Source organism: Malus domestica, chromosome 08, assembly GCF_042453785.1.
Source record: "Malus domestica chromosome 08, GDT2T_hap1".
Classification (NCBI taxonomy): Eukaryota; Viridiplantae; Streptophyta; class Magnoliopsida; order Rosales; family Rosaceae; genus Malus; species Malus domestica.
In genome coordinates, this window is record NC_091668.1 from 25,508,371 (window position 1) to 25,522,206 (window position 13,836).

The 13,836-nt window shown below is 40.9% G+C and overlaps 1 protein-coding gene across 4 annotated transcripts in view; it reads left to right on the forward strand.

The window, feature by feature from the left end:
- Positions 1-2,633: 2,633 nt before the first annotated feature.
- The window catches only part of LOC103441723 (BEACH domain-containing protein B), a 39,979-nt gene continuing 28,776 nt past the window's right edge, over positions 2,634-13,836 (forward strand). For all 4 annotated transcript variants that reach the window (XM_029107224.2, XM_029107225.2, XM_070825937.1 and 1 more), the window contains exons 1-5: positions 2,634-2,839; positions 3,430-3,653; positions 5,789-5,852; positions 12,357-12,591; positions 13,517-13,693. In XM_029107224.2, coding sequence (XP_028963057.2) covers positions 3,532-3,653; positions 5,789-5,852; positions 12,357-12,591; positions 13,517-13,693 — 598 coding nt within the window. In that variant the 5' untranslated portion in view covers positions 2,634-2,839; positions 3,430-3,531. The remainder of the gene's footprint in view (positions 2,840-3,429; positions 3,654-5,788; positions 5,853-12,356; positions 12,592-13,516; positions 13,694-13,836) is intronic.

Below are 13,836 nucleotides of genomic sequence, written 5' to 3' on the forward strand. Positions count from 1 at the left end.
AACTACCACACTTTTGGCTGACAAGTGTAGGTGACAAGGCCGCATCCACACTACCACTTGCTATTGGGAAATCACTATATAGGTCGACCTCTATTCTCTATGGCAAGGCACACATCCAAAATGCCTGACTCTTCTTCCTTGGCAAGAATACATTTGCAACCAAACCTCTCAACATACTCAGTTTTCTTTCTCTTTGAAAATACCTCTTCAACCAAGTCTTCAAGAGCAAAAGTATCTCATATCATCAGGTCGAAAGCAAGAGTATCTTATAGCATGTTTTCCTCTGTCATTTTCTTCGTTCTTATTCTTCCCTGCAGAACAATGAGAAAGAAAGCAATCAGCCGGCACTTGGAATCAACCTTCCAATTTGGAATCGACTGCCTAGAACCCCTTCCCTGATTGCTTACCTAGCACTGTTCCCAAGTACTCATCTTCAACTGTTGATGCACTGCCAAAGAATATACCAGATGCTTGGAGAACATATGAGGAAAGTGAAAATGATGCATCGAAGCATGTGGAGACAAGCGCAACAAATACATGTGCTGATTATCTGCTACTTCTTCAAAAGCAAAAGTATCTCATAATCATCATGGTCGAAAGCAAAGGTATCTCATATCATGCTTTTCCCTTATCATTTCCTTTACCTTTGCTTTTGCCTGCAGAACAAAGGGAAAGAAAGCAATCAGTCAGAACCTGAAATCAAACTTCCGATCGGGAATTGATTGCCCGGAACCTTTGCCTGGTTGCTTACCTAACACTGCTCTCGAGTGCTCATCTTCAATTTTCGACGGGTCTCGAATTTCTTCAGCAAATACTTCAGGACAGTTAATATGATGTTGGCTCTTTACACTGAAGCTGCCAAGCATGGATGAGTCGCTGAGAAGTGATGCTCTGAACGACCATTTAAAGGCAAAAGGTTGCGCACCACTTCTGCTATGCGAAAGAAACAAGCAGAGAAGAATGCAGCACGATGAGCTGGAACAAATCATTATAGCAGGACACCCTTCTTGGCAGAACTGCATAATCCAGACGGATGAGTCTAAGTTAAATCCAAGCTCGCCATCGTTGATATAATCAAAGAGCTCAAGAAGTTTCAACAGCCTTTCGCTAGCACTGTCGCCGAAGAGCAAAGTCTCGACAACCCTTGAAAATCATACCGTTAACCAAACTGCTCAGGGTTCATATGAAAATGCTACGAACTTCCTTGATTTTTCAAAGCAAATTTTTTGCAGCATCTGACTTTATCCCCTAACCTTCTTCAATATGAATTGGAAAGATTAAACAAAGAAACAGGCAATCACCTTCATCTCGTGCCTACCTGCCATGTGTCCAAATCCTGAAATCCCTCGTGGTCATGTTTAAGTTCAAGATCAACCCCAACGGCCCTTGTGAAATCACAAGTTCGATTCAAAATCAAATCTCATCCACCCTTAAATCAAATTCAGCTCCAGATAAAATGAGTAAGTTCAAACCTTTGGAGGAAACCAGAAAACCTTCTAGCCCAGTTCAAGATTAAGCCTGTGGAAAATCAACAATTGGAGGAAACCAAAAAATCTTCTAGCCAAATTCAAGATCAAGCCCCAACGACCCTTGAAGAAATTACCAGCCCAGTTCAAGATCAAGCCTCAAACGTCCTTGGATCGACATCTACATTAAGGGACTTCAAAACACATCTTCTACATGTGACAAGCACATGTATACAACGCGCCTTGAAGTGGGGGCATTTGTAGACATCGAAATTTCGGTGAAATAAATGTTGATCAATAATTAAAATTTCAACGTTCATGTGTCACATAAATTTTACACATAGCATATGACTCAACGAAAAATCGAGAATCATCAGAAAAGTCATCAATCATGACACGTGTCAACATTTGTCAGAAATGATTTATTTCATTTGATTATTTAAATCCAAAAAATAAAGTTTTGGAATTCTATAAATAGGAAGCCAAATCATTCATTTTGGGGACACCAATTGATAACCAATTCACATCACACCAAAAACTTGAAGCTTGGAAACTCCGAAGCTCCTAAGAAAATCCCGAATGATCAAGAAAGCTTTCTTCATTCTTCGTCAAATCCTCCTTCAAGATCAAGCCCCAACGGCCCTTGAAGAACTTCCACCAATTCAAGATCCACCCCCAACGGCCCTTGAAGAAAGTGTTCATCGTTCATCACCGTTCATCCTAAGATCAAGCCCCCGACGGCTCTTTGGATCAACAACATCAACAAATCCACAAATCTATTCTTCAAGATCAAGCCCAAAAACCCTTGAAGATCCGTATACCACTGTTCATCCTAAAGATCAAGCCCCGATGACCCTTTGGATCAGCAGCCCATCCACAAATCAACACCTTATGGAGATCGAATTAGAGGATTAAATTTAAGAGAGATTGTAATCCCAAAATAATTAATACAAAATATTATTTTGTACACGTGTTCTTGTCCCCATTAATTTATGTGTTTAGGGCCTCTTTGGTAAAGTTCTGAATAGGTTTCACCGAAGAGAAACGACAACGTCTCAATGGTCGTAAAAATGAAAAACCCGGTAAAATCTGTTACATTTACCGCATTTTCGACTGTCAGATAAAATTCACATCAGCCACTTTGATCTTCAACCACTGCACTAACAGGGGCAATCTTGAAATTTAAAATTGTTTGGGGGTTCGTATTTTCCTTCTTCCTTCATTTTCTTTCCGCATTCCGCTAACGCATCTTCTGTCGTTGAATCTACACTGACGCCATTGAAGAAGAGATAGAGCTCCCAAGAATTTCAGGCTCAGATCTCCAATCGCAAACCCTATCCACACCGTGCTTTTGGGCCCCGCGATCCGATCAGGTTCCCATCTTTTATTGTCTGAAATTCATGAAATTGATCAAAGAATTCAACAATTGAGTTCGAGTGTACGTCGTTGATCAATTAATTATTTCTCTATTTTTCGTTGATTTTTTCCTCAGAGTTATCAACCTTCATCCGCATTTAGTTTTATCAGACATTTCAATGTTTTGCCAAATAATGTGGTTTTTTATTTTTTATTTTTGTTTATTAGCAGCTTATTTGATGTAAATTTATGCTTTTTGTGCATGGGAGTGTTAGTTTATTGATGTGATAGCTTGTCGGAAACTCGGATAGTGTTTTGGTGTGTTTGCCAAGAAGTTGAGGGAAAGGAATGGAAAATGAGTTGGAGGTTTTAGAAGATTTTTGTTAATATGCACTATAGGAAGTTTAACAGACAAATTCAACTCTAACCAGTGTATTTGTTGTGTAAAAACTAACTGAGACGCTCTTATTGTAATTTTTCGTGGAACCAAATTTCTAGTCCTTTTCGACTGGTTTCAGAATTTCGTGGATTAGGTGGTAATTTAGTATGAGTTTGAGTGTATGGGATTTTTTTTTAACTTAGTGGTGTTTTATGTAACATTTAATAGAAGGCAAGCACATTGAGGGTGATGGGCTGGAATCACCATTTGCATCCTGACCATTCGATTATGAAGTGTTGACTTATATGAAAAACTTGGCTGTGGGGAAGCATGAATATTGTCAAGGGTGTTGCTGACCTTATTCGAAGGACTGCCGGTGGCCACGATGGAGATTCTTCTTTAGGGACCCAAGCGCAGAAGTTCTCTTCTCCTGGCTTGAAGATCCACTTTAGGTACTTATGATTCACTGTTACACTACTTTTTGTTTTACTCTGGCATGTTAGTTATTGTAAATTGTGATTTTGTGTTTCCTAATATGGGGATGCTATTTTAGATTGAATACAGTCAAGTTAAATTATTGTAATGAAAGGACTGGTATGTTTAATAATCTTTGCATATTTTCAGGGATATATAGAACGATCTTAGTTAATTTTAGCTAGTTCAGTGTCTGGGTCTTTGGAAGAAAATGATAAAATGGTTGAAGTATTTTATTCTCCTCCCTCTCCGGAAAAATTGAACCTAAAGCTGGTCTCGAGGCTTTTAGGGATGTTTCATTTTGTATAATTTAATGAGATGAGGGAACTGCTCTAGGGTACCTTTTTAGAGTTTTGTATTACGATGTCATAGATGAAATTTGGGTCTGCTTTTTATGAGAGTTGTGTCAAATTGTTGGTGAGCCTCTTGTTTCACCGAGTCTGTGCACTGTGTTTAATGATTTTTATTGGCAAAATTTTTTTCCCATAAAAAAGTATCCTCTGGGCCTCCACTCAATTGGTAAAGGGGGCACAGCTAAGATAGGTATTAGGTATGTGTCACGGTATTGTAAAAAAATATAGTGCCCATGGGAGGGCTAAAGCTGGGAATTGAACATTTGAAGAAATGTGATTATCACACTAATATATGGAGATTGAATTCTTTAGGGTTTTTGGTGGTGGAAGAGGTGGATAATTTGTCAAAGAGAGTCCAATCTTCGGCTACTCTATGGGCTATGATATGTCCATAATTTAGGGCTGTTTCTTTTTCGTAATACTGTCTGATTGAAGAGATGTAGTGTTTTAGAGTATTGTTGTAATAGTCTGTTGTTTTTGTGTAGTGTTATGGTGGCTTTTTTTATATTCTTTAGAGAGTTCTTGTTAGGTTTGGGCCATCGAACACCTTGTACTCTTTCCTTTCCTCAATTAAAGGTTTTTACTTATTAAATAAATCTGTTTGGAAGAGGAGATTAATAGTAGAAAGCCTTCAATAGGATTTTACTGCCTTTTGGTCATCCTTGGCACCTCCTTTTTCATGGTAATGCATGACGCAGGGGCTATGTATGGAGACATAGGACAAGTTGTCCTCTTGCATATCAGACCTGACTAGCAATATCTACAATCGCTTCTTTATCAAATATATATATAATTTTGGGCAGGGAAACTATGCACGGCAAGATGGGATCTAAACAATTATCATTACATAAGAAAAGGAACAGAAACCCTTAAAAATTTATTTCAAAAGACTTTGGAACAATATTCTCATTAGAATACAAGAATCCCAGTTGGACTCTGTAGTCTTTGCACAATCCTGATGGCTAAATTCCACAAGGATAATGCTCAAGAGGGAATCTCCACACTTAACAACACACTATTTTCTTTCACCAAATTCTCTAAAGCCAACCCATGACCATCCTTTGGTTTATGCATTGAACACATCTAACCTAACGGTCAATTTCCCCTCTCCATTCCTCTCCCAAAAGTAATTTGTTGTCGATTTTTCCAAAGTTTTAGCTACTTTATTCCACAATGTACATAAGATAAGTGGGAACGGTATTCAAGATTCAAGAGTCAGTGAGCGAATCAGGGTAAGTGCGACGTTATCTCCTCACCCCATCTAATTTTATCCTCACCAAGTCAACAATGGGGTCCAGGAAGATAAAGCACACAGACTGCCCCTAAAGAAAGTCCCAAAGAACTCAAAGGCCACGCTCCTGGTCCTGACCGACATCCCAAATACTAGCTATGGACGCTAATATCTCTACATTAGCACCCACCAACACACTGTTAGACATGTTAGTTTCAGCCCCAACTTTAAGGCCAACTATATGAGTAAATTCTTGTAAGCATTTGCAGTTCAACCATAGTGACATTACAGAGTGTGGGCAAGTGTTGTAACTGCAAACGGGGGAATGCAAGACTTGTTAATTTTATGATGCCTAATTTGGTTAGCCTTTTGTGGTCCTTTTATTCCATTTTCTTCTGCTGTTAGTAATTTCTTTGTTACACTATCTATGTGGGCATTAATATGCAGAATTATTAACTATCCTTTTTATAAGAGAATTTATTGACCTTTTAGGATGGGTGGTTTGATGATTTGGCCCTTTATTTTGCAGTGAAGTTGGAGATGAGGCAGTCCTAAACATACTTTGGGATCGATATGAAAAAGCTGTTGATAAGGTATGTATGGAAGTTTATTAATTTCTCAAATTCTTTCTCCAAAGATTCTTCAATGTTCTTCACAGAGGCTACTTGTAAACTTTTTTTTCTTTCTACAACAACAACAACAAAGCCTTTTCCCACTAAGTGGGGTCGGCTAAAAGGGTTGTGTGTTGACAATTACATATTGTTGAGCTATTTATAACTTTTCCTTATGCACTATGTTCAAGATTGGCTAGGGATTTTCTGTCTTGCCAAAAACAAAAGGGGGACTTACTGGATCTTAGAGGAGCTATCCTCATTTCCTTGTCCAGCTATGTTAGTTTCTCTAACAATGACAATACATATATTATATGCTCAGAAAAAAAGACTTATAACCTAACCTTCATGAAATTAGATATCCTTCAAGGAATTTAAAGGTCTTCGCCTAAGCCGATCAAAGACAGAATATATGGAGTGCAAGTTCAGTGCAAATGGAGGCCAAAACGAGTTAGGGGTGAGGATCGGAGATCAAGAAATACCAAAGAGTGACCGTTTTCGTTACCTAGGATCTATCTTGCAAAAGAACGGAGAATTAGATGGAGATCTCAACCACAGAATACAAGCTGGATGGATGAAGTGGAAGAGTGCATCCGGCGTGTTGTGCGACCGCCGTATGCCACTGAAGCTCAAGGGAAAATTTTATAGGACGGCAATAAGGCCGGCGATGCTGAATGGCACAGAATGTTGGGCGGTGAAACATCAACACGTACACAAAATGGGTGTAGCGGAGATGAGGATGCTTCGTTGGATGTGTGGGACACGAGAAAGGATAAGATTAGGAATGAGGATATCCGGGGTAAAGTAGGAGTAGCCGAAATTGAAGGAAAGATGAGAGAAAATCGGTTACGGTGGTTTGGACATGTGCAAAGAAGGCCTACTGACGCTCCAATTAGAAGATGCGACTATGGGACAGAGGTTCAGGGCCGAAGGGGTAGAGGAAGACCTAGGAAAACTTTGGAAGAGACTCTAAGAAAAGACTTAGAGTACTTGGATCTAACGAAGGACATGACTCAGGATCGAGCACAATGGCGTTCTAAGATTCATATAGCCGATCCCACTCAGTGACTTGGATTTTCCAAGTCTCCAACCGAGAAGTTTTCCTCACTCGGGAAATTAAGGGAACACTACCCCAACCTACGTGCTCCACTCAGAAAGCTTCAACATACAAGCTTCAACAAAAGAAAATTCAAAGAACTTAGCGAAGAAGGCTTTGGTGTATTTAACACAATACGTTGAAATGAAGGAAAGCTTATTTATTGATATCCCCGATAAGCTACAAATATGTACATATACATGAGTCAAAATAAACACACAAGAGGGAGCCTTCACAAAGGTTGCTTAGGAGAAGTCTCAGCAGTCGGTAGAGCCCCAGAAAGAGAAGGCACCGGAGGGGGATCATTTGGAGCCTCAGTACTGGACAGAACCCTAGAAGGAGGAGGCATCAGAGGTTGATCATTCGGAGCTTCATTACGCGGTACAGCCCCAGAAGACGAAGGCAATAAATGCCTTTGGAACAAACCCACAAATCTCTGATGATCAAGTAAAACCTGACCATCAGTTTCCTTCATCTGGTCAAGCTTCCTCTTCATGTTTGTAGCATAGTCATGTGCGAGCCGGTGCAACTGTTTATTCTCATGCTTGAGCCCTCTAATCTCCTGTTTGAGACTCATCACTTCAGCCGCCAATGATTCAACTTGGCGGGTTCGAGCAAATAGGCGTTGGGCCATATTAGACACAGAACCTGCACACTGAACACTGAGAGCCAGCGAATCCTTAACAGCTAACTCATCAGACCGTTTGGAAAGTAGTCTGTTATCTTTGGGAGTGAGAAGGTTCCTGGCCACCACCGCAGCGGTCATATCATTCTTCATCACGGAATCCCCAACGGTAAGAGGACCAGTAGGGGAGACGAAGGATGGGCGCCATATGTTGTCTGGAGAAGGCGGGGCTGCCTCTTCAACAAGGTTCAAGTCAAAACGACGGTCGGAGGGGCCAGACATTTTCAAAGGTGTTGAAGAGAGAAGAGGTCGGACAAATCAAGATCTTAGAAGTGCAAGAATGAAGCTTCTACTGGTGGAGATTCAAGTGTGCTTTGGAACTTAATGCCAGCCCCTATAAAAATCTGCACTCGACGGAGCTTCAGAAATCGAAAAGGCGCCTGCTCAAAAATCGAAGAGGCGTTTGCTTTCTCAAAAGCTGGGCTGCTTAGAGATCACGAGGGTTGATCTCAGAAATCGAAGAGGCGTTTGCTTTCTCAAAAGTTGGGCTGCTCAAAGACCACGAAGGCCGATCTCAGAAATCAAAGAGGCGCTCGCTTTCTCAAAAGCTGGGCTCCCTAGAGACCACGAGGGCCGATCTCAGAAATCGAAGAGGCACCTACTTTTCCAGCCTTGTCAGCACCTGTCACACGCACACTCAGCTTTGCGGAAATTATGGGCATTCTGTCGAAGACTTCTGGGGAAGTAGAACACACATGAATCTTACTGTTCAATCACCCACTTCCCACACGCAACAATAGCTCATGGGTACCACAGATAACTTTGCCAAAGTTCTCTGCCAAAGTTGAGCACGTGAAGCTTGCAGCTCCCACTACATCGCTCTGACCAAGAAGGGTAAAAGAATAGCAAAGAAACAGCACTAACAAAGTTTAGACCCATAAATTTTGAAGGTCTAGCTACCATATTATTACCCACAAGGGTAAAGGAACAGTACCACTGCTGGATAATTGGAAAGTCCCTGTGTGTCAACCTCTGTGCTTCGTGGCAAGGTAGACTAGCAAACATGCCCAACCTTTACTCACATTCGAGAAAACACTCCCAATAAGATTGCTTGCTCCAAAATCGAAGAGGCACCGTCCTCCGAATCTCGAGAGCCAGACTCCCAACATGACTACTTTCTTAAAAATCGAAGAGAGGATAAAGGAACAGTACCATTGCTGGATAATTGGAAAGTCCCTGTGTGTCAACCTCTGTGCTTCGTGGCAAGGTAGACTAGCAAACATGCCCAACCTTTACTCACATTCGAGAAAACACTCCCAACAAGATTGCTTGCTCCAAAATCGAAGAGGCACCGCCCTCCGAATCTCGAGAGCCAGACTCCCAACATGATTACTTTCTCAAAAATCGAAGAGACACTGCTCCCCGAATCTTCGAGAGCCAGACCCCCAGCATGATTGCTTTTTTAAAAATCGATAAGGCATCGTTCTCCGAATCAATCGAAGAGGCGCTCGCTTTCTCAAAAGCTGGGCTGCTCAGAGACCACGAGGGCCGATCCCAGAAATCGAAGAGGCACCTACTATTCTAGCCTTGTCAGCACCTGTCACACGCACACTCAGCTTTGCAGAAATTATGGGCATTCTGTCGAAGACTTCTGGTGAAGTAGAAAGCACATGAATCTTACTGTTCAATCACCCACTTCCCACACGCAACAATAGCTCATGGGTACCACAGATAACTTTGCCAAAGTTCTCTGCCAAAGTTGAGCACGTGAAGCTTCCAGCTCCCACTACATCGCTCTGACCAAGAAAGGTAAAAGAATAGCAAAGAAACAGCACTAACAAAGTTTAGACACATAAATTTTGAAGGTCTAGCTACCATATTATTACCCACAAGGGTAAAGGAACAGTACCATTGCTGGATAATTGGAAAGTTCCTGTGTGTCAACCTCTGTGCTTCGTGGCAAGGTAGACTAGCAAACATGCCCAACCTTTACTCACATTCGAGAAAACACTCCCAACAAGATTGTTTGCTCCAAAATCGAAGAGGCACCGTCCTCCGAATCTCGAGAGCCAGACTCCCAACATGACTACTTTCTCAAAAGCGAAGAGAGGGTAAAGGAACAGTACCATTGCTAGATAATTGGAAAGTCCCTGTGTGTCAACCTTTGTGCTTCCGGGCAAGGTAGACTAGCAAACATGCCCAACCTTTACTCACATTCGAGACAACACTCCCAACAGGATTGCTTGCTCCAAAATCGAAGAGGCACCGCCCTCCGAATCTCGAGAGCCAGACTCCCAACATGATTACTTCCTCAAAAATCGAAGAGACACTGCTCTCCGAATCTCGAGAGCCAGACCCCCAGCATGATTGCTTTCTCAAAAATCGAAGAGGCATCGTTCTCCGAATCTCGAGAGCCAGATACCACAGACCACTTTTTCAAAGTGCTCTGACAGAGTTAACACATGTGAAACTGGCAGCTCCCACTACCGTGCTATGACCAAGCAGGGTAAATGAATAGCATTACTACTTGTTGTTAGGGAAACTCCTATATATGTCGACCTCCATCTCCAACGGACAGGCAGACCTGCAAAAATGCTCAACCCTTCATCATATCTGATAGGGCACTCCCAACGAAGCCTTTCGAAATATTCAGCTTTCTTTCCCCCCGATAATACCTCTGCAAACAAGCTATACTAGAGCAAGAATATCTCATATCATCAGGGTTAAAAGCAAGAGTATCCCATATCATGCTTTTTCCCTGTCTTTTCCTTTGGCCTTGTTTTTACCTGCAAGACAAGGAGAAAGAGAGCAATCAGTCAGCACTTGGAATCAAGCTTCCAGCCAGGAACTGACTGCCTGGAACCCCTTACCTGATTACTTACCTGGCATTGCTCTCGAGTACTCATCTTCAACATCTTATGTTTCCAGGGAAGATTCCGCATCTGCTTGAGGAACAGATAGGGCAAGTGCGAAGGATACAAGGAAGCATGTGGAGACAAGCGTAACAGCACATGTGCCGATACATCCATTACTCTGTCAAAAGCAAAAGTATCCCATATCAGCAGGGTGGAACGTACTCTAGATTTGATGGACTTGTTTTGACCCTCAAATTCTTCAGTCGGCCTTATACTCTGGAGGAAACCAGAAAACCTTCCAGCTCAGTTCAAGAATAAGCCTGTGGAAAGTTACTTCTTCAAAAGCAAAAGTATCTCATATCATCTCTTCTTATTTTTCTTCTCTTTATCCTTCATGCTGCTGCAAGATGGGGAGAAGGTGAACAATCAGTTGGAGCTCTGATTGCTTACCTTGTCTGTCACCTCCTTCAGCAGACCCCCTAGCTCGGCGACTCGGGGGACTCCTACTACATGGTTTGTATCGCGCTTGACCAAGCTTGAAACTACAAGTAAGCTTCAAGTGAAATTGATACATTACCTTGTGCATCTCCACCAGTTAAAGATACCACCCCTGGATGGAGGAAGAGTAGAAGATGCCACATCTACCTATGAGACAGATAAGGCAAGTCAAGACGACACCACACTCCGATACTTAGAAGTTTCGTGATTACGAGATCATTCTCCCACAATATTTCCTAATGTCATTTGTACTAAATCATTCACTTGTACTCACTAAAGGAGAGCTTGAACCTATGTACTTGTGTAAGCCCTTCACAATTAATGAGAACTCTTCTATTCCGTGGACGTAGCCAATCTGGGTGAACCATGTACATCTTGTGTTTGCGTTCCTATCTCTATCCATTTATATACTTATCCACACTAATGACCGGAGCAATCTAGCGAAGATCACAAAAAGCGACCGTTTTCGTTACCTAGGATCTATCTTGCAAGAGAACGGAGAATTAGATGGAGATCTCAACCATAGAATACGAGCTGGATGGATGAAGTGTAAGAGTGCATCCGGCGTGTTGTGTGACCGTCGTAGGCCACTGAAGCTCAAGGGAAAATTTTATAGGACGGCAATAAGGCCAACGATGTTGTATGGCACAGAATGTTGGGCGGTGAAGCATTAACACGTACACAAAATGGGTGTAGCGGAGATGAGGATGCTTTGTGGGATGTGTGGGCACACGAGAAAGGATAAGATTGGGAATGAGGATATCCGAGGTAAAGTAGGAGTAGCCGAAATTGTAGGAAAGATGAGAGAAAATCGGCTCCGGTGATTTGGACATGTGCAAAGAAGGCCGACTGACGCTCCGGTTCGAAGATGTGATTACGGGACAGAGGTTCAGGGCCGAAGGGGTAGAGGAAGACCTAGGAAAACTTTGGAAGAGACTCTAAGAAAAGACTTAGAGTACTTGGATCTAACGGAGGACATGACACAAAACCGAGCGCAATGGCGTTCTAGGATTCATATAGCCCACCCCACTTAGTGGGAAAAGGCTTTGTTGTTGTTGTTGTTGTTGTTGAGAATAGATACTGTGGAAGACCTAGGAAAACTTTGGAAGAGACCCTAAGAAAAGACTTGAGTACTTGGATCTAACGGAGGACATGACACAAAACCGAGCGCAATGGCGTTCTAGGATTCATATAGCCGACCCCACTTAGTGGGAAAAGGCTTTGTTGTTGTTGTTGTTGTTGTTGAGAATAGATACTGTAGAATTGTTTTCTATCTTTGGACATAACAGGTTAGGAAGAATACATCAAATGAATTGATAGCAGAGAATGATAATAATAGCTTTTCTTGTTCCTTCTGTGCTCTAGTTGATTTATGTTTTAACTTTGTGATATTATGTTCACTCAATTTATAGGTGGAAAAGAGGAGGCTGTTTCATGTTTTTCTTAAGCAGTTTCTGGTTGTATTCAAGAATTGGGAACCAGTAAATACAGGCCAAATGTCAGAGGCTTCTTCAAGTACCATTCAATATACAGAATATTCATCACATTCGGATGATGTAGTTATTGGCTGCTTTGCTGGACATCCTGCAGAAGTCATTTTAGTATTGACTGAAGAGATTACACAATTAACTTCTATGGTTGCTGAGTGTAAGTTGAAATTCATGCTTGCTTTTTAGCAATTGGCAATTTACTTTGGTGTGCTGTATTAAATTTTTTTGCAAAACATATTTTCTTTTATTTTTATGAGATATTTTTGGCCATATGCTTGATACCACTATAAGCCAAATGTTAGCAGCCCGATATTGGAAGTTTTATTATTTAAATTAATTTATATATTTTACCTTGTATGTGAAGATAAACATTCTCTACTTGAGTTGAGTAAGAATGGGAATTGGCTTTATAGCTTCCAATCTTCTTTCCAGCCAAAATGCAGGCAGTTAGTTATTGATACATTTCTGTAAGTTAATGAGTATGCCTGGCAGTTGATAAACTGCAAGATCCTAACTAAACTCAAACTCACACAACAAAAGAATGAATTACTTCTTTTTCTTATTATTTAAAAAAGAAAAGAAAAGAAGCAAGATCCTTCCTTTAGATCAATTTCTGTAAGTTAATGAGTATGCCTGGCAGTCGATAAACTGCAAGATCCTAACTAAACACAAGCTCACACAACAACAATAATAAAAAAAAAACATAGAAGGAAGGATCTTGCTTTTGTTTTCTTAAATAATAAGAAAAAGAAGTAATTCATTCTTTTTTCATATATAACAAAGTTGATTATACTTGTGCTAATCAGCATGGTAACTGCACATTATTCATTGGACTTCATCATTGCCATCTAAATTGTATCTTGTTCCTTCTCTTTTTTCACTTTTGGAAGGCTTTTGGTGAACTCTTTTCAGGATTGTGGTCATGGTACTATACATTGATATTTTAGCGCTTTTTGTTTGGTTAAATAGTTCCTTATGGCCCTTTTGCCCCTCCCATATTATTTAGTTATGATCTTCGTTCCTTCAAATTGGGTTTTCTTGCATAATTTATGGTTACTTTGTTTCTCCCATGGTTAATACAGTAAATACCAGTATAGTGCGATTGTCAGCAGACTTCTCTGGCCATTCCGCAACCTTAAATATCATTTCGGAAGGAATGCCAATCCTGGATGCTCTTATGATTGTTACTCGCTCATTACATAATTGCAGAGTTTTTGGATACTACAGTGGGATTCAAAAGCTAACGGCATTAATGAAAGGTATTAGTAGTATTACTCTCCTAGTGTAATTTCTTTTTATGATGAGACATTGTGAACTGGTGTTCAAATAATTTGAATTGTTGCAATTGTTAAACTTATTTAAAATCCACACGCCCCCAATTGATTGAAGATTTCTTTTGCTT